The 23,875-nt window shown below is 31.0% G+C and overlaps 1 protein-coding gene across 1 annotated transcript in view; it reads right to left on the bottom strand.

The window, feature by feature from the left end:
- Positions 1-7,369: 7,369 nt before the first annotated feature.
- Positions 7,370-23,875, bottom strand: part of LOC132943146 (astakine-like) — a 52,355-nt gene continuing 35,849 nt past the window's right edge. The window contains exon 3 of the mRNA XM_061011988.1: positions 7,370-9,154. Within this exon, the coding sequence (XP_060867971.1) occupies positions 8,880-9,154 (275 nt within the window). The 3' untranslated portion in view covers positions 7,370-8,879. The remainder of the gene's footprint in view (positions 9,155-23,875) is intronic.

Here is a 23,875-nt window from a genome sequence, read left to right as displayed (position 1 = left end):
TTTTGAATATTTTTCAAACTAATTGAATATTCGTGCATAATTATATTTATAATCATGTTTAATGAAGGTACCTATCGACAAGCGGAATAGAAAACCTCGATTTCATGGGCTATTCCCCATAATATTGAACTACCTCACTTCTCTCATCAAAACTTTTAATGATGATAAATTAAAAAAAAAACTGGTTCATCATTCGAAAATAATTAAAATATGTTAACTACTTACCTGAAGTATATCCCGGTCCAGTGTATGTACTAAAAATGTATTTATTTTAGTTTTTATTTTAAATTTAATTTATTGTTTTGTTATCAACTTAAACCTTATGAAATTATTTTTTTTTCAAACAGAAATCAATACGAGATGTGTCAAGCGGAAAAAAAATCAACCTGTATAATAATTAATAATTTTATTTTTTCTCAAAAGTTACTCATAATGGTACATACTATTTGAATAGTATAATGTATAACACTTACTGTTAATGATAATATTTTATCATCATTACAATACAATTATTGCACATTTTTAATAAATATTTATTTTGATCAACGGATAAAATATTATCATTGGCATAATGCATGTTATATAATATTATACTGTATAGATTCAACATACATTACCTGTTAATTATAAAAAAAAATTATAAACACACGTCATATGATAATAAGATGCCGATAAGATTTTAGCATTACGAAGTCAAACAGACGTACGTTATTACAATATGTGAAAACAGTCTTAAAATCATGGTACGAACCCGTTTAAGCCCAAAACGATATAATATAATATTAATATCCTCTGCAATCGCGACGACTCGATATTTTATTCGAAATCCATTAACACTTAACTACTGCTGACGTGTTCATAATATAATAAACGTGATAATATCGTCTAATAATATAATTGCAACCGCTGATTTTTAATGATGTTAATATATTATAATTACAATGTTGCACACTCGTCAAAGCGTCAACCGAATCAAGGGCTCGTCAACATAATATTACCTATACCTATATTATTACCATGAGAAAAATAAACCCAAATTACAGAGAACTTCGCTCGATTCTGATTTGTGTACACCATTATGATAACATGACGACATGATACATATTATATATTTATATACTGCGTACTAAAATCATCGAATCTCCAACATATATTCTAATACCCCGGCCTCGCAGCATTACCATTTTATAATAATAATAAAGAAGATGAAGATGAAGAATCTCTGATTTCATCACAAGACGGTACCTACATAATAAGGGATTTATTTGTGCACGTCGGTCGCAGTAATAATAGTATATTATACGTATACAGTATAACCACGTATTCTAAAAAACTACGAATGGAAAATCTAATGAATGTGTAAGTACATCTATCTTCGAGAGTTGAAAATATAGGTACCTATATATAGTATATACATAGAAATTCAAATAACCCAGTATGGTGATTTTGTGTATCCACTTGATTGTTGTAGCATAATATAATATTACATAATATTTCCACGAAATAAATCTGGGTCACTGAAATATGTTTGAATAAATGCTTTACTTTTCCCTTACATCAATGCAGCCTTATTATTACCTTTAATGTTCTCACAAAATCGGGTATATTGTTTTCTGGTCGAATATTATTTCAAAGCTGAAAATCTATTTGCTAAATACCACATCCGCGTGGTTCGTACTGAAAATTTGTTCAACAAATATTAGGTATAAACAGTACGAACTTTACCGTATGGATAACTATAAAATAATCTTCGTGGGGAAAAAATTGGTTTAAATTCCATGATCTTGAATAATTATGTCGTAATCGCATTGTGTTATTCGTGTGTGACTGTGATTCTTTTTGTCGGAAATACCGAAACGATATTTTCGATTTACTTTTCAAAACCCGTTTTTTTTTTTTTGTCGACTTTCAAAACGACCTTCGTAATCATGCGGATCCGGCAGTAGACCGCCGCTTTTTCCGTGGCTAGTGATGACCCGGCTGACCTGTGTAGGTACGTCGACAACAATAAATTGGCGGAATACGCATGCGATGTGTTTTTGCGCGTTTCAAATATGCATAAAAATAACAACAACAGTATTAATAATTATTGTAATCACGTATTTTTTGACCGCATCCAACCATTAGCGGTTTAATGAGAGAATATTTTTTCATAATAATATTATTATGTATATTCTTTACTTATTAGTGATCTCACTGATAGGATATTTTACCGGCGTATATTATAGGCAATCTAAATCACATCAGTGATGCCACTATTGGGCGGACCCGACGGATTCCAGTGCGGGACGGGACTCAGAACTGAGATACAGTAATAGTCGATTATTAACTATACATTACTATACATTGTCTTTATAATTATAAATTGTAATATTTTGTTTTAAATCATAAAATAATATGGTTAAAATATAGGAATCCACTAAAAATCGTTATTTTAGAAAATGTTAATATATTCAATACCCCGTTTGAAATCCCGTAGGTAAATTAAATTTATCATATCAAAATTTATTTTGTATTATTCGATAAATTATTGTTAAATTGATAAAAAATTATAATAACCTACTTAATTTTTATAATTTATGCACAATATATAATATTATATCACTTGGAATGAACAAAATATTCCAAAAAATTATTTTCATTTTTAACAATTTTTACGAAGTTCTTCAAAATTATTACTTTAAATACTTAGAAAAAATATTGTGACTAGATATTTCTAGACTGTGAATAGACTTTCGGGTATATACATTAGGTATAATCTTCCGGTACATAAATAACTTTTGAAGAACCTTAAATTAAAATTTCAAGGTTTTTGACTGAGCGAACATTTTTTGTCGACATTAATAGAAAAAAACCTAAAAAAATAATTCTTATGATTTTTTTTGAATAGGAACAATTTATTCATTTGTGTAGACGATATTTTTGAAGTAGGTATACTATAATTTTAAAACGCCTACAAATATAATAAAAACATATTAACGTTGAAATAACCAACAAGGTATAAGATTAATTTTAATGTTATAAATTATAACTAGGTATATATTATTTATTATAATTGTATAACACTCAATAATTATATAATTATTTTCAAGAGATCAATGCGAAATTTAATGAATTTTAAAATTATGTAATTATTTTAAACATTGATATCATAGAGACCACAATCGTGCTAAACCGTAGCTTTAACTACAGGCATTGAAAAATATTTTGAAAAAAATAATATAGTCTTATGGCGTACGTTGTAGGAATACCTTCAAACTTTTTATGCCGTCACTGTTAAATATATACTTCGCCAAAATATTTCTTTTTTTTTCTTTTATTTCACTGGAAAATATGTAATAAACATTAAATGTATGAATGTCTGGACTAGCTAAGTGGACTATAAATATTAAAATATTACAGTGAGAATATTTTGCAATTCTTCAATTACTGATCCAGGTCACATGATAAATTATACACAAAAAACTTTATTAATTTTAAACCCGACGTTCAATTTTAATACTTGATCAATTTCACTAGAAAAGTAGAAACTATATATATGAAAATCTCAAGATTTTCAAAAAATAATATTATATTATATTATAGAAGAATATAATCAAATTTAATAATGTCTCAAATGACAATACATATGCGAGCATTATTATTCCGTTTTACAGACGTATCACAATTCTCCTTCGAATTTAAACAACGCAAAAATGAGTTTCATATTTTACTTCCAAAATTGTATTATTACGTAGTTTTGATCATTTCCATACACTTTTATTTTCTATTTTCGATACAACTATATAAACGTGCATAAAATAATACTAATAATAACAAAGTCAAGTGCACATTGCACAGTTGGTACATATGTATAAAACGCAATACAATTTGGAAATATACTTTTTATACACCTCCGAAATATTGTAATTGTACAAAACGTATAGTTGTACACAAGTTGAAAATATTGTAAGTATTCAATTTAATACACTGGCGTGGTTTTTTGTTCCGCCATTGCCTACTATTGGTATTTTATATTATTTTTTTCGTTTTAGCCGATTACATGCATTTTGTTCTCAACATTTTCAAAATGTGATTCAATTTTTTTTATTCGCAATATAAACTTTTCTCCGGTACGTATATAATATACGATCATAATACTTATATTATAACCACTAAATCACGGTCGACGATCTACATACCTTCCGTGTGCCTCATAAGTTATAAGACGTGTTAATATTATAGTACGTACTATAGTCTTGTGAACAGTAATATCGTTTCGGTAATTTTTAACGAGAAATCGCTACGTTTGTAAATACACTCAGTAGTACATATTTGTTTTATGTTTTTAATAAAACAGATCGTTTTGATCGATAGCGTGTTGTTGCCGCATTCATATTATAATATACTTATTGATGAGTATGCGATTTTTTGTTTACGTTTCTGCAGTAATTTAAACGGTGTTTGAAACTGATAACTCGTTTGAGAATCGTCACTGGTATCATTGTCCGCTATAATAGATGAATAGAAAAATAATATTTATTTTTTTTTTTTTTTGTTTTAATTAGTTTTATTACACAATCTGTAAATATATTATTTTTACAATAAGCGTAAGTGCTGTAATAGATTAATAAAAAGTGACTGAAGACTTGAGCGAAGAATCCATCCAGTGATGGGACTTCTTGGAGTTGTGGATGGGTTTTATTCAGTCAGGAGGTCCCGACACCATTTTCGTTTTAAACGTCTTCCAGGGTCACCTGGAATGCTGAGGGTAGATAGGTTTGAGATTAGAGGATTTCGGTGGTTGGAGAGATTTGAGTGGAATCGTTTGTATAGAGTTTTGGCTACGAGTTGGACTGTTGGAATAGAGAGGTCCTTATGGAGTGTATCGTTTGAGACGTAAAAAGGGGCTTTGGTAATTTGTCGAAGGCATTTGGATTGGAATATTTGAATTGTTTTATGTTAGATGGTTTGGCTGAACCCCATGAGAAAAATAATATGAATTTAAAATCAATATAATGTTTTATCTAAAATTATTTTAGGTTTTATCATTCGTATTACCTACATATTTTACTCGTGGGAAAAAATAAATCTAAGTAGGTATTTAGATAAAACTCATACAAGTATAATATACGTAAACGTACCTGCAGTTATTGCTATTCTCATTTACATAATGTGTAAAAATAACCTCTCTTTAATGTCCACGTTTATATATTTTTTAATTTATATTTTAATTTGTACGCGATAAGTGTAAAAAAAATATCAAATTATCTTTTTTATGAATCTATCGAAAAAAAATCAGGTAAAGTGTAAACGTTACAATAAAACTGATAAATTATACAATTTTAATAGGCTTAGCCGCTTAGGTAATTTTCGCCACTTTGAACACATCTACTATAATTTTGATTCTGCTTCGATAATCTGTTTGCATAATTTATGATAATATGTAAATATATTAGGTTTATTATTTCTTTATAATTAATATTCTGTTCGGATGAAATAATAACAAGAAAACAATCTGTACAAACATAATGTACAACGTATATTTACTCATTGTCTTAGTTATTCAAATTTAAAATACAAAAAAAAGATAAAAATAATAATAGGTTTAGTGTTAACCATTATCCATTAGTTTTATATGATCGATCGTCATGACCCCGAAATTGTGGGTGGCACAACCTTAGCAATCAACTTCTAATCTATCCAATACATTTCTTGGCTGTAGGATTATCTTGTACGTAAAATTGGAATATACCCAAATTTTGTTGGGACTTATTTCCCGCCATTGTGAATTTTGAAGCTATTCAAAACTCTAAAAAATCGATTTTTTATAAATATTTATTCGATTTACTTATCATATCGGATAATATAACTTATAACTTTATAACTTATATTAATTGTATTTAATTACACTAATTCATAACTTTCTATTGTAGCCAATGGACTTTGTCGTCGATGTTAATATTTTTTAAAGATCAATTTTAAAAAAGGCTATTTTAGCTTTATACATATTTATCATAGATTTAATGGAAATATCGATATTTAAAAGACGATTTTCCCGGGCCTGGTCATCCACCCTTTTTGTAGCACGCCGCTCACCCCCCACAGGCCAAGTTAACGTTTTTAAAGTGCAGATTGTGTTTTACATAGTCACAATGTGAATCCAAGTTTTCAATTCTCCAAGGTGATCGTTTGAACAGTACTCGTGTATATTGATATATATCGGTGGGTAATATACCTACTAAAAATTTAAATAAAAACTATAAAACGGGGCTTTGTAAGACACGTCGGTCCGGTAAGTCACACTGTACAAATAAAACGATTGACCTCCACACAGTCGCATAATGTTTTTCCCAAACGAAATTTTCACGCAACACATGTATATTGAGAATGGGGTAAACGGCTATTAAATGTCTATTCTACATCTTAGATCACAAATAAGGACATCGGTGCGCTTAAGTCTGAAATATCTTTCATCCGACGTTTTTATTGTGTTTTTTTTTCAATTTTCTTATTTTCTTCCGTCCACGCGAAGGTAAGGAAATCAAAAAAGCTATCGAATCGCTGCATGTTAAAATTTATCTAAAAGCTAATAAACTGGATGTGAATGGGCGTCCGGTTTCGCTGTGAGCTGTGACATCTGCAAACCATATTTTGCTATTACATCTTAAATCTTAATAACGAAATAGTAGGTACTCATCGCATTCACACCGATTGCTACGCCTTGGCAAATTATATCATAAAAAGAAATACTAATATCCGCGAGCACCGTATACTACACGTAAACCTATATATTTTTACACAATAGGTACGTAATATTATTGTATGTTTTAAACAGTATTACATTATTACGATAATAATAATGACTTGTTTTCCGGACACATAAATGTTTAGAGTTTCCAACGCGGCGTTTTCTGTAGACTTTAATAATAAGAATAATAATAATATTGCATTTTACCGTCGTACAGCCGTCGCACAGGATCCATAAAAAAGTCGTATTCGCGGACGCGGTCGAGTTCGGCGTGCAAACGCGTAAAAAAAAAAATAGGAAAAGGAACGCGCGTGCAGAGGTGGACGGCGGACGGAAAGGACAACAAGACGAGACGCTTTTTGTTCGTTTGGTATTATATAACACTATACACATTATAATGGGTATAATAATATTATATTTATATGCTATTAAAAAAAAAAAAAAAAAAAAATCGGTTTTACAGACCGTAAAGTGCGAACAAACATAATACATACACATAAACATAATAATAATAATAATAATAATAATAGACAATGGAGGTAATCACCCGTCGTCTTCAGTTTCTAGCATATAGGTATATAATAGTATAATATTTAATACACACGGAAAAACAAAACAATTATTATGAATTTTATTACCACCGACAATGATGCGACTGCATGCATTTCTGCAGTGCGTGTGTTGTACGCCGATCGGGCGCACGACAATAATATTATGCTTTAAACACTGTAACATTAATTATAAAATATATACCTACTACACCGTATACTTCTATTGCTATAGACTTATAGGTGTGCGCACATCAGCGGAATACGTTCATGGCACTACAAATTACAGGTAAACGCGACTGGAATCATATTATCAATAATAATAATATGATCCCATTACGGAAAAACTACAATATGATAATAATGTTATGCGCGCGTCGTGTTGGTGAAATGGTGTACAATTTATTATTTTTTTTTTTTTACGCGTACCTATTATAATATGGGATACCTATACGATGATATAATATTATAAATAATATGATATTGTTTATATGAATTTGTCGTTTGACGCACCCGTCCAATTATCAAAACGTGCCACCGTATACGGTGACGGGTTCTACCGCACGTTTAGTGTTCACGTGACACGTATAATTATGTATATAATATTATACTATTATTGTATCGTTCTATCGTCTAAATACGCGTTGAAGTGCGCACACGTATATAATATTGTAATTACGATATATTACGATTACCGCTTCCGGTTACACGTGGCGCAACACTATTACAACAATAATATTATTATAGCCTGTAGTAATAAATATCATTATGGTATCGATACTGCGGGAGATTTTTTACGATTCGTTTGAGCATGTTAGCGTTTAAAGTATTGTAGGTACACGCAAAGTGAATTTCAATCGATACCAACTCTTGGAGTGATGATATGTTTAATGAAAACGATTGGAAAACATAATATTAATATAATGATAATTATTATAATAATGTTTATGAATTATGCCACGAGGCTAAATTATAGCCGTGCAATCCTCTCATTCGGAGGAGTTGTGTAGGTAAAGAAATACCGACCATGGTGGACATGACCGTTATGCCCTCCCCCGACCGGATCGGTTTTGAGTCATAAGACAAGACCCACACATAAGACTTATTTTAACATTCATTTTTAAACTGAAATTAAAAAATCGTTTTCTTAGAGCTTCTGTTAATGTTATTTTTCTTACAAAATCAAAATGAAAATTTTTAAAAGCTAAGGTGGATATAAATAAGTGTATCAGAAAAATGATGACAAATAATATGATTAACTCGGTAAATATTGAAAGTAAAAATCTGGATGGAACTTTTCCAAACGATTTGTCGGACGATCTGCAGCGGAGTGTGTACCTATACGTGTCAATTGCACTGCAGTATAGTATACCTAGGACTCGTGTAGTCGTGTATTATAATAATATAATATTAGATGTGGTATTATAAAAATAGTGGGCACGTATAAATTATAACAGTGATATTATTACAGTAATCGTATTTGGTGTTCCACCAGTGGTGAAAACAATAATATAGCAATGAAATAATAATTAATAATAATAATAATAATAATAATAAAATAATAATAGATAAGCGACGGGGATATCGCCATGTGGCTGTGCTTATCGTCGCAGGTGGTTGAGGTCATCCACGTCCGTGTAGTCCTCGCGCAACATCAGCTTGCCAGCCCCGTCCAGCCCTGTGCACGACATACCATCCGAGCACTCAAGTCCAGAAGCACACGGACACAGCATCGTGTGCACGTACAGATCGGCAGACGATCCGTCGGGGTAGGTGACGGTGATGTTCTGGGGTTGGACGTCGCCAGAGTGCGGTCTGCACGTATCGCCCTCTTCGCCCAGCGGCCTGCAAGTGGGCACGCTGTATCGCATCATACCTGCAAATAGAAAAATTGGTTAAAAATAACAAAACCGTATACGGCAGTGCATGCATTAATTATTCAGACACAGTATTGTTGTGCGTGCCAGATGGTACATCAGAATTTATGTCGTTCCATCGTAATATTCAAAATAGAGATAAATGTCTAATGAGAAAGTTTTTTGATTCAAGAATATCTAAACTTATTTGTAAATTTTATAATTTCTTACAACCTTTTAGATGGGGTCAACTTTTGAAAAACTTATGAAGGTATGTTTTTTTTTTTTAACAAACATATAATTATGGTGAATATATTTTTCTTATCAATTTTAGCGATCAAACAATTTTAATTAATGCAAAATTCTAAGCTTGATAGCGATTTAAAGTTTGAATGAGCGTTTTTTGGTATCCCTCTAAATTTTGGACCACTACTCCACTCAATTCGTAACTTATGATCGACTCGTTCGAAATTTTATTTTTAGGAATCGAAATGCTCAAAAAAAAAATGTCTACTTTAAAATATTGATCTCAAAATGTATGTTCCCGTTCAAAATATTACAAACTTAAAAAATAGTACAAATACATTTTGAATGACCCAGTATATTAATTATAATATTATATATATATCAGTATAACCATTTATTGATATATATTTATGGTTATAATGGCTGGTGTTCTGCGATATGACTATATGAGCGGAATTTTATTATTTGTTTAATGCACAGTCGTGCAGCAAGACAAAATATATATTGGAGTATTTAAAAAATAAAATAAAAGTATAATAGATTCCCTTGCAGATTATTTCAGTTGTGTCTTTATTTTTTAATAAACTTCCATCTTTTTTTTCATTCCACCCGTTTGGAATTGGTATATTCTCTTCTCCGTTCGGTCGGCTGACTTTTAAGACCCATTCGGGTGTCTTATAATTATTTCTGAAGTACCCAACTTCCGTTGTTTTTATATACCATAAAATAATAAGCCTAACAATAAATTGACTATTGTTTATGTGGGAAAAATAGCAAATAATTCCATTGGTCTGCTACATTATTAAACTGTGTAATTGAAGATACACGACTCAAAATACTATGTATATAATATACATTTTATATCAAACAATATTATATTTTTATTATTTTTTAAATGTCATAGTTTTTTTAAACGACATAGTTTTTTTAAACAATGGGATAGGTACTAGGACAAGAATATTCACGTTTATATACTTCATTGACTATAACTATAACTTATAATAGCGTACTGTGTATGTTTAGCTTATACAAATATGAAACGTTAAAGGTGCATCTTGAAAATGGAGAAGGAATGCGTGTTATTATCGAACCACCGTTACAAGAATAGACTAATGAAAACACTCCTTTTTAACCGCTACCATAAATGAACTTATTAAACTCTATATTATTATATTCACACACGAATATCGATCACACGACAACTCTTCGATGTGGTTCAATACTTTGTCAGACAAAATTGTAAAATTGGTCAATAATATTTATAATAAATACTGATTTAAACGTGTGTTGTTTCAATTAATAATTATACGGTTTGTGTGAGTATCTAATAATAGGACGCAACAATACTTTATGGCCTCGTAATATGTTTACATTTGTAAATGTAGCGTTTAATCTATGAACGCTCGTGGACACGAACATAAACACAAATTATGTTTTATTCATTATTTTGCAAAAATTAGCGTTTTTATTTAAAATCAATAAATTACGTCGTCACAGTAAGACAGTTGAAAAAAAGGATTTTCAAATATTATATTATTATAATTTGTTATAATTTTATTAATTGTGCGATTTCTATTCATACCGGTCGATCTGTTCTTTCTTCCTGTTAACGCATGTAGTAGTTCTACATAATTACTTATACCATTATCATGGTATGAAAAATATATGATTTTAAAAATTTCACAATATTTAAGACATAACTAAGTACTGAGCCGTTCGAAGTATATCAATACTGTAAATCGGAATGATAGGTACCTGTGCGTATGCATTACAATGTAAAATGTTAGGTACCTATATATTATATTATGCGGTGACGCAGGGAGATGATAAATCGTTCAAAATTACCGAACGCGCGTTTATTGTCACGGATATAATAAAATATTCGAATGCAAATAAAAACTGCAGTGACGTGAAATTGTTCCCGAACACGTTTATTCATGCAAATTTGGTTGACGATAAAATCTCAAATGTACATTTACAAACGACTGTGACGAATCAAAATAATATGAAACGGGGGTGTTATGTCATTATATACATTATAATATATTATACACCGTCAGCGATTTATTTAGGCATATCACGAAAACACTGTGTTTGAACACGCCAAAAACCGTTGTAGTTCCTCGTGCTACCACCACGTGCGATAAAATACTCCGGTGTTCCGTATCCTTGGGTATACATATTTTGGTAATTTAAAGCTGATAGTTTCATGTATAAATGGATAGTTGAGATTTTTCCCGATGGTTCTGGTAACCTGTGAGCGGTAGATAGGTACAACGTATATCATAAAGAATGAAAAAAATTATATACCACATCCGTGTAACGAGCTTTAATTTGTTGGACCGATTAACCTGCTGAGAACGTTGTGAGCCGTGCCATGATTTTTAAGCAATTACCAGGTAATAAAAACTTTATTTTAAGTCCGAAGTGCTTACTAGAATTAAATTTCCAAAAACCAAATTCACCGCAGCTATTTTAACTGGCTCTATAGATCCTTTTTCTGTATACTCTGTAGTCTGTACACAAATAAGTACTACTATACACTCGATATCATAAAATTCGCACATATTTTCATTGCAACTTTTATACTTGCGTAGTTGCGTATTTATAAAGTGTATAAATATAAATATGGAGATTGTATTTAAAACAAATTTTAAAGTCATTTTTTATTCTTTGAAAATCAAAATATATCTTAATTTTTATTAGAATTATAATGAATTGCATGAAAAAAAATATACAGTTTTATCAATGGTACCTATAAGAATTACCTATATAGTTTTGCCAAGCTGTCATTGAACTACACAGCACAAAAACGATAAGACGGATATCTAACGTATGAAAAAAACTCGTAGACGACCACGTTTTCACCAGACTGTCTATAACCAGCGACACGGAAATAATCGAACATACAATTAACATTTTTCGTTGGTTAATCTCAAAGGATTACCTAATTATTAATGTTTGGACGGCGCGCGACGTCATATGTGGTGAGAAAAGGTCTGCGGTCGCGCTTCCGTTATTCTTTATGCTCAACCAATGAAAAACATCGCGGTTACCACCTCGCACAATAAAAACGTAAACACTAAACAGTAAACACATATTTCGGGAGGCGGTCATTTAGACCGCGGTATAAATTTATTGACTGTGTTACGTGTTACGTGTACGGAATATTCGAGATAATTTCCGTCACCGATCAATCAGTCTGAGGGGAACGCGGTCGTCACCCAATAGACTCCTGATCGAACAGTTTCGTGTCGTCATCCGCGATCGAGTTTTGTTAATATTATAGTGGTGTCTTATGTGGTCGGCGAAGTGTATGCAGTGGCGTAGTCAGGGGTGGAGGTTTAACGCCCCCGCCGGTGCCTTTTCTCACTAATAAATGTTTTATTTGTATACGACAACTAAAAAAAACTTTGTATAATTATTTATACTTAACCCCCCCCCCCCCCTTTCATAATCCTCGCTACGCCACTGAGTGTATGGCTCAAAGAGTTTCTATACGAACACAGAAATCAATAATTTATGTTGTAACGTACTACTGACAATTTCGATTGGTGCGGCCATTGTCCGTTATAGGATGATATACATTGAAAAACGCGGGATGGCTTACAATACGTTATTCAGCTGTACCTATACTGAACATCGATTTCAAACGATGCTGTGCCAAAAGCATGTTGTTTTACTGTAGAAACACGTGCACATATTGTTTATTACGATTTCGCTCGAGCAACGACGGACGTTTGAAATCGATTTTACGATTTCAGGAACTTGTGAGCACATATTATTATCCCCGGCGGCGTACAGCGTGGTCCGACATAATATACGATATTTAAGTCGGAAACAAATGAGGAAAACTCGTTTTTAACAATGCAATATTATATTATGTGCCTATAATGTATATGACAATATGATATTATAGACATATTATAACAGTGGATTAACTATGATTGGGGGGGGGGGGGGGGCTTAAAGCTTATAGAACACATTCCAGTTGATTTGTATATCGACATGATAAATAATCACCCACATCATACCCACGACACTGAGACATTTAATATACCTATCATTCATCCGCAATGAAAATAAAACTGTTGTTGAATAATGTTAATTGTGAGTCTGATTTTCAATGGGGGGGAGGGAGGTAATGGGCTAACCCTCGCCCAATTTGCTACCGTTCGAATACCTCTAAAATACTTTGGCAACGGAAACAGAGTGTGCTGCACTGCACGTTTCAGTAGGGAATCGAGCAACGACTTCAACAAAATAATGTTCATAAAAATAAAATCGGGCTATGACAAAAAAATGCCGATAAATACCGGTTGTGTCGGGTTTATCAAACGATGTAAATATGACAAACAAAATACTTGTATGAAGGTACACATAATATCCTAGATAGTTGTACATGTCACATTATTGTATATTGCGCGCCATGAGTAGTATATAATGAGACGGATGAGAGCAAACGATTGAAATTCAATCCCTTTGTCATTTGACGACAGACAGAAGTATCAGGAATCAATTTGTGTTCGTTTTTTCACAGAAAACCGTTTCAACGCGATTATAATAATAGTAATAATAATATATTATATTATATTATTATTATCATCGTTCACGTCGTAACCCGTGTAACGTATATCGTTTTGCACTAGTCCCGCGCCGCGCACAATAATATAATATAATATGTTACGGATACAATTTATTCTTTTAATCATGCTAATTAATATTGAAATAATATACGCCAGTTACGATGAAATGCAGGTCATGGCGCTATCGCCGTAACAGCTAATGCGTCTCTCCGCCCGGCTGACTGTGCACTTATTATGCTTTCATGGATAATGCACTACTATAATATATGTCGACCCGGGTATAACGCTGTACACATAGGCATTTATATGAGGGTCGTTACGAAATGTCCACGAAATGCACGACTTTCTATATCCGTTTTAAAACTAAGGTATCCACTTTCCGTGTAACGCCTATAGTGTGTGTATGTTTAACAGGTTTTGTTTTCGGTTGATCGTCGGATACCGTTTCGAAAGTCCATCATTTTAATCCCGTACATGTATATTAGTTTTTTAATTCAGAACCGAAACAATTATATCGTCACTGTAGAATTAAACCGTTTATTCAAATTGTATTTTTTATTATTAAAACAACATAAATTATCATAGTATTCAAATTGAAGCAAGTACAACGAAACGTATACCTACCATTATTTTAATTATACGATGATTGTATGAATAATACCTATTTGAATCATATAATATGATACACAATCGTATTACATTTTGACTAAGCTAAACATTTGAACAACATTGAGATTACAATTATATATTACCTATGGGTTATAGTATATATTATAAGAGCCTAGAGCTAATAAAATGATTGTCAATAACGTATACTGAAAAAATATTATATCCTATGTAAAATATGTCTGGAAAACAAAATATTTTAACTTTTTTTTTATTGTTTTTCTACGTGCTCGGATTCCCATGAAATATTCTGGAAGGAAAAGCTTTATTTATTGAAAAAATATTCAGTTGATTAAATGGACAATGGACATATTATTTACTCCATTGTATTAAATTATAGTTTAAATATTTAAATAAAAATTATTATTGACTGAATAAATATAATGTATACCTATACGTCAAAGACCTATAGTATTTACCTTTTGACATTTTTAAACGATTCGATCGACTTACAAAGTCAATAAATTAATATATTATAGTTTTATGTGATTCTGATTTGAAAGCATGTTTGAGTATTGGTGAGTTTAAAAGTGAAGTAGGTTCTGTAACTTTGATTTTAATATTTACTTCTTACTACGATGTAACTAGCTCTTTTTGAATAAATTCTATAGGGGTAGCTACAATTTATTACTTGGAAAAGTTTTGCTTTCAATTGAACGAAATGTTCTCTTAGAATTTAATTTAAATAATTAGCTCCGACTGATCAATATGTCCGATATTAAATTGTACACCTATATTATAAACCAAAAACTATAGTTTGTTTTATTTTTTTATATTCTTCGAATTTCCTTTTTTTCGTTGTAAAATAAATTAACTTTTAACCAATCGAAACATAGCTTAAATTACTTATTAAAATATATAATTTTGTTCAAAATACTTAGAAGCTATAACATAGAAAAAATTACTTTTTTACCAAGTGAAAAATGTTTTTGAATAATTTTCTTAACTAAGTAATTTATTTAAAAAGAAAAACCTCTCAAGTCTCGTCGATTTCAAAAAGGTATAGTTTATTGATTCCGGATAACTATTATTCTACACAGTAAACACTAAAAAGACATGAACGATTTATGACCTGAAAATGGTTGAGCAGATCGACCTTTTATTATAAATTATACTATTATACTTACAAATATACGTAAATATTGCCTGAAATCTATTAAACGGGTGTCGGGCTATACCGTGGCGGCGTTGGTTTTAAGACCGTTTGCGATTATAATACGACCGATTTCTGGCGGTAAATAAATATGTAAAACAAGAGCCCGTGAACTCGACTCCACAACTAGAAAGTCAGACATCGCGTATATAGGTAGATATATACCTATCCCATATAATATATTACTCCATGGTTGTGGACCGTTTGGGACCCCGACGAGCGGCAGTGGTCGTATTTCACGGACCTGCACGGGCATGGCAGTCCTTTAAATGCAACATACAGGGCGATCCAATTAATTCAACTACACTAATTTACTCGTTCTAATCTTTTTTTGTGAGTTTTACTAAAAAAATTCATTTTTTTAACAGCGCTTAAAGAATTTATAAATTTCGATAGTTGATTTACTAACGTTTACTGTATAGATATTCAGAACAATTATAAGTGACATATTATAATATGATATTATGAACAATATTTGTAGTACCGAGTTCGATATAGACACTAGTAAATTATAAATGGACATGGTGTACATGAAAGTGTTTATGAGATCAACAAAAATAGTATAATGATATAAAAATGTAGACATCTTGTGATAACCAACAATATTATTCAAACTATACCAGACATTTTTTTTTTTTCGAAATCTCAAAATTTACCGATAACATAATGAACGAAGCCTGTTTCGTGCATCGCCCTGTAATCTGTAAGAATATTAATATATTAAGCATGACATAATAACACACGTCTACACGCACCGTGCCGCGGCGACATCCCGTTAGGCCAACATAATATAGATACCATAAACATATTACACCTACGACACCTGGTGAAAATGTCACAGATTTATAATGTACATTTATTACCTAAGGATAATGCTGCAACAACCGCTACGGCCATGCTGCAGCAAACGATTGATCGCCGTTCGTCGTTAACACAAGCTAAAGTATTAGGTGCGTACATCGCACACATCGTGAAAATGTTGTACGTAATTAAAGTACCATATATTGTATTATGATAATGACATAAATAATATTTATTGTACGACATGTGCCTGCGACAACTCTTCCGTGACCGACAATCGATCTGTGTACATCCCAGCACATTCTGAACACCGTGTATATAATATTATATTATATTGTATATTTCAACGCGTATTATTATAACTATACAAATATGTTAGATTATATTTTATAGATCGAAAAGCCGAAATTTCTATGAAACAATTTCAAGGTATTGAGTGCCTAAGTCAATTATTGGTTTTGTTCCACGGTAAATAATATTTGAAAACAACAGCAACGATTATCAAAAAATTATATAAAAAAAAAAAACAATTGAATATTACTGGAAAAAAATGGTATTGCTTTTGGAAAATTATAATTTTATAGTTGTTTTACAAACATTTTTTTCCTGGTAAATTTGATCCAGGGTTTGTTTATAAAAAATTGGTAACCATGGATTTTATTAAATTCTAATTATAGGTATCATATATTCAAGAATGATTTACCAAGTTTTTTAAGTTAAATCCAAAAGTTGTATTAAGTTCATAGAAACAATTTTAATAGGTAGTATATTATTATAATATTATGTACATAATGTATGATATTGTTTTCTCTGTTTTTTGTAAATTTTTTGAATTTTTTTTTTTATAAGTTTTTATTGTTATATAGTATAAAGATTATATTATTGTATTTGACTTTGATTTCAAAACAATGAAAAATTGAAAATATTCACAAGTGTGATAAGTATTCGTAATTCGTTGGTATTGACTTGAAAAGTAACCAAAATTTACTACGGAATCATAATTATACATTTAGGAATACATAATTATATATTCGTCTTGATTATCTTTGGAACGTACATAAATTGCAATAAAAAGAGAATGCAATCAGCTAAATAGGTCAAATTTGTATCACAATGATTTGTCTATGTGTATTCTATACTCAGAAAATGTCAAAATGCTATTTCTTTTCGTTATTACGATTTACAACCTTCTACTGGAGCACAATATTCTCACCAGCCAAAATAAATTACGTTCAACAAGATTTTATTATCATAATATTATTATTATTATTATTATTATTATTTTTAACGCATCGTTTGAAAGTAAGATTTTAAAACGTCGACGATCGTGCAAAATAAATAACAAATTAATAAAAAAAAATAATAACAATCGTGAAATATTACGTAGGTATCATGTCCGATCACAATAATATCATGATGTAAAAGATAAAAAGAATCGACAGAAAATACGGAACGACGCTGAATTACGTTTTATTACAATATGCGTATCAACAACGGCGCATAAATTGTACCTGAAATCGAACTCGCGTTGTGTAATATAATATTATTATAATTTATGAACTGAAAAATATCCTAAAATTTTAGCATACGATTGTATCGCACAAAATCAATGAGACTAAATTCGTAAAAGTATCAATGTATTAATTATTATGTATATTGTGCTGGGCATGGTTCGGTTAAGTGTTAACTGTGGGAAATTGGTGAATTCCGTTTTATTTCGCGATAATGCACCGCCCGCCCGTAACGTAACAGTCGCATTATCACTTATCGCCATATTATGGAAAAGGTTATATTATTATGTTACAAAAATATATAAACATAATGATATATGTTTACTATTTTAATTTTCACGCGAGGTATTACAAAATTATGTAGAACATTATAATATTGTGTATTATAAAGTCCACGTTGTGCATAGGCTCGCGTCATGCACTTTGGCCACTGCAATATATTTTACACGGTGTAGCAAAACGAACATTCAAATGTAATTGACCCGGTAATAAGCCGAGTAATAAAACTGTATTGATCCAAACAATATATTATATTTAAAAAAAAAATGTTTTAGTATTGACAAATTCATTGAAGTATGTAAAGTTGTAAAGTTATTACCAACATAATATAATAATATTATGTATGCCAAAATAAATTTCACATTCGCGACCCGCGTGTTCGGCATTTAGCGCATTTTTGACTCGACGCGTCGGTCAGGTGAAAAAATAAAAAACGGTTATACCCACAGGCAACAGATTATGCAGGTATTTTGTCAACTCGCTAGACTGTATGTCACAATCACAACATTTTATTGGAAAGCTGTTTTGAACGTGGCTATGTTTATTTTTTTCTATATCAGAATTAAATTTGTCAGAAACATACTAATTAAGTTCAGTGTGTACTTCCAATAAATAATGAAGATTTATAGTTTAGTACATCGATACATTTTAAATATTTTTTTTATCATGTTATTTAATCGTATACTTTTATTTCTTCGGAGTCTTTGACATAAATTAAGTTCTGACGTACAAACCAAAAAAGTAATTATTTGTCAACTATTATAAAATGTCAATATAATAATAATTATTCAAACAAATGTATACAATGTATCATTAAACAATTATAGGCATAGGTATAACAAAATATACAATTAGTGTAAGTGTAAGTAGTACAATTATTGTATTATTATTAGACCGTAAAACCTTTTATTTCTTTTAAAGTCAAAAATTGATTTTTCGTTTTTAAAAAAAAAACTTTTTGACCATATCATATTGTAATAAGCAATAAGTAACCTTATTATTTGAGGTCAATTTTCATTAAAAATGGAGATCTTACCCATACATTCCCAGACACGTAATGACTCGTACACAAGTATAGTAAGTATGTACTAAAAAATTGAATGTCTGTAACCGAATATTCAAAAATTAAATACGAAAAAAAAATCAAAACGTGGTAGCTTCTAAATATTTGGCAAAATGATAAAATACACCCCTATTTCACCTGCAAATAGATCTGAAACGGTTTGAGAAAAAAAAAACGGACTTTTAGCATCTCAGCCATCGATATACAATATTCTAATATAATATTATATATTGTTATAGTATATACGACAAACATTAAAAATATAATAATATTAACATAATATACTATTATTGTGTCGTATATATTATAATATACCGTGTGGCAAGTCTCGGTGTACGTGTCTCATCCTTGACGATTTGCATAACCATCGCGGGGGCGACCACAGTGCAGGTGGCTGTGCAGTAGCAGCGTACAACACTATAATATTATTATTACTAAGATGGTGTGCACGCAGTCATCGATACCCCTAAGAGTTAGACCGAGCGTGGCACATATTATGTGTATGCTATATAAGTACTGGTAATAATGTCATAATACTATATTATATTTTGTATATATATATATATAGAACACAGGTACACGATGCGTGTATAATATACGTGTGGGTGGAATGAAATTCGCTGTCTCAGCTGGTCTATATATAATGTACAATAATATAACATAATATATAAATAATATACAGTGGCTCCAACTGAATGTGTCCATTGTCCGGTGGCGTTGTCCCCGAGAGTTGTGCCGAAAAACGAAATAAAAAACGAAATTGCCCGTAGGCGTATAGACTATGACAATATAAGTATATTATTATGCGAATTTATCTCAAGTAAGTTACGCGTCTCATTAATTTTCCGGCCTACACTCACGCGTATAACGAGCGACTGTACAATATGTATATGATATCATAGTACCTAACCTAACGTTCTTTTGGCAGAAACGTTATATATCATTATGTATTGTAGTGGCGCGATGAGTAACACAAATAATTATATTATGCGACGATAATATTATTATAATATAAATAAATATTGTATGAAAACTGACAATGACAACTCTTTTCACAAGGTCTCTCACATTATATCTAAATAATATTAAACACGCACCTCCATCGACGAACAAGCTGGACAAAAGTACGATGAAACCGTAAACGGCAGCGGTCCGTAATCCGTTTGTTAATATTGCTATGGCGAACACTCTGAACCGTATAGTTGCAAAGCGCAGAGTTTCAACTTAGAGCTAATTGTTGTTTGGTAGGTACCATGTTTGAGTTAAACATTTTTATAGAAATTATAGAAATATCAAAAACTATATTAGGTACCAAATAAAAAATAAATACTGATTGATATCTCCACTTACCAAATTTAACGAAATGGGTAAATCTTATGAATAAAAAAAATGTTTATATTTTTTTTTTAATTTACTATCATTGAAAAACAGTGAAGCATCTTTATACAAATGTTCTAGAGTTATTAGTTTGATTAATTATATTCAAAACGATTAAAGCATTTTATTTCAAAAGTTTTTTGTTTTAATGCGAATTTTCGCATTTTTGCAGTACTGGTTTACGATATATTTCAAACACTTGGAAAGTTTTGAAACACATTTTTATGATCGTAAGATTCTCAATGTTTAATCGAGCTGAAATTCATTATTATTATGTCATATAGTTTTAATAAATCAAGAAAAACTTTATTTTGAGTGTACCTATTAAATTATGTTGATTGTGATAAATTGATTTGTGTAAAATGTACTGTCTACTATATTTATTTATTGACTATAAAGTTTATAGGTTCTACACTTCTACTTCACAATAAATTATACTTAGTAAATCACGTATGCAAAATAGGTTGCCTATTAATTTTCAAATCGATAATATTCAGTTTGTGGTATCGTCCCGTACAATGATTTGGTCTATTTATCGAAGCTTACGAATTCTTATAACATCATAAAATTCATAACATCATCCGAACCATTATTGCTTAACTTTTAGATTCTGAGCAACGAATGAAAAAACTATACCGATATTATCATACATAATATGATGTTGGTTTTAAAACCAAATAGGTATTTTGTTTTATAGCATAATATAATTGTTTTCGGGTGGTATAAAAAATAAGTTCCCAGATGAGGTTCATAATATATGGACATTGGGCCTTAACGTCAGTATGTGCGAACTGATAACATGATTGATCAATAATATACTTATACACTTAAGACTAAACAGGGTATAACATATTTTGTTAAATAAATTTATTTCCGATACTAATTCACATTGGTATACACGAAATTCCGGTAGGTAGTACATCATATTTTATGGCTCATCGAAATCACTCTTCGGGTATTTATATTTTAATTTATACATTTTAATCATTATTGTTTAACCTTCAATCCGGTAGAAGAGAATTCGCGTAAATTTAAATGTTCATACAACACTTTTGTTGTTATTCTATATTTCTATTATTGCGATAATTAAATAATGTTGAATAATATTGTATAGTTATTATTCAGCCAACGATTATTACAATGTCGAATTTTAGCTATCGGCATTGATTAATGTCGAAAACAGTATAATAATAATAATTATAATAATAACAATAATACGCCATTTTGATTTCCTCGTGAGTAAAGTGCAATCGTTTTACTACTGATTCACATAATATTATGTTATATCGCTATAACAACAGCCGCACACTTACGCGTCGTCCACCTATGCACACGGTATCATGGCATTTATCGCGACATCAGACTCTTGGATGTTTGCCATTGACATTGTAAACGAACTCATAACGAGCAAAATATCTCCAGATTAGATACTTAGACGCCGATGTATAGACTTCCAGAAATCAGATGATATTGATTATTGAAGCCACCGTGGTGAATCCAACCGGTCACAAAGCCAATTTAATTTATCCAGAAGAAAAAATATGTAATTTATATTTAAATATAATCGTAAGCCATCCACAAGTATACAATATATTTTATAGTCCATCGGTTGAAGAATGCTATCAAGTAGCTTCAACTATAGAATTTGTACAGTTCGACAACTTCCCTATATATAGGTACTATTATAATAGTATACCTATGTTCGTTGCATTTAAGTCACTTTACCTTATTTTTTTTTTTAAGAAAAGCGAATATAGTTACAATAATATACATATTGTATAATAGAAAATAAAAGAGATATGTAAATAATTACAAGGTTTGAATGAAAAGGTGTCCATTAACGCTACCTACTTTAACAAGTCACTTTATCAAGAACAATTTTATCAGATTTTTTTTTCGACCCGATAAAATACTGCATCTCAAATACTTTTGATTGTACAATCTTAATAATAATTATGTTTTATTTTGCCCAATTAAATATTATACGTAATTATTTGCAAACGGGAACCCAATTAGTGTTAATCATAATTTTTAGTAAACGTGTATAATCATGTTTGTAATAATTTGTATACATATTTTTTTTGTGGTTTTAGATACTGTCGTATACTCATTAGTATCAACACCATAAATAGAATTTTACCAGCTAAGTGCAAAATCACGCAATAAATACAATTAAACACTTTTATTAAATGTTTAAAACCGTGCTTGAACAATCGCACATTGCGACTACCGTCGCACTTTTCATTTCGCCGGTGTTAATATAAAGGTTTTCTTATGTTATTCTACATTCTGCTGTCTCGACTTATTTTCCACATTGGTCTAGTTTTTATATTATATTGCCAAATCGGCACGTACGTTTCTCCAGCCCCCCCCATTTCGAATTTCAAACTTTTTTTCGGTTAAATATTTAGCGTGCAATTAGCGTGAATTGGCGTGACTGGTTTTGAAATTTGCGTGGCACTAGGTCAGGTTTAAAAATGTAAACAAAGTGGGGGGGGCTGTAGAAACGTTTCTACAGCCCCCCCTCATCCGAATTTTGAACTTTAAGGACTTTTTTTTGTCTCAATATTTAGCGTGCAATTGGCGTGAATTTGCGTGACCTATTTCGAAACCGTAAACCCAAAGCCCCAAGTACCGTGGGCTTTTCCCCTTTATTGCCATTTCCCCAGCCCCCCCCAGACGACAAAAACATTTTTTTTCGAATATTTTTCAACGCCAATATTTAGCGTGCAATTGGCGTGAATTTGCGTGACCTATTTCGAAACCGTAAACCCAAAGCCCCAAGTACCGTGGGCTTTTCCCCTTTATTGCCATTTCCCCAGCCACCCCAGACGACAAAAACATTTTTTTTCGAATATTTTTCAACGCCAATATTTAGCGTGCAATTGGCGTGAATTTGCGTGACCTATTTCGAAACCGTAAACCCAAAGCCCCAAGTACCGTGGGCTTTTCCCCTTTATTGCCATTTCCCCAGCCCCCCCCAGACGACAAAAACATTTTTTTTCGAATATTTTTCAACGCCAATATTTAGCGTGCAATTGGCGTGAATTTGCGTGACC

Source organism: Metopolophium dirhodum, chromosome 4 (assembly GCF_019925205.1).
Source record: "Metopolophium dirhodum isolate CAU chromosome 4, ASM1992520v1, whole genome shotgun sequence".
NCBI classification, from domain to species: Eukaryota; Metazoa; Arthropoda; class Insecta; order Hemiptera; family Aphididae; genus Metopolophium; species Metopolophium dirhodum.
The sequence above is the reverse complement of the archived record's forward strand: the minus strand, read 5'-3'. Positions and strand labels throughout refer to the sequence as shown.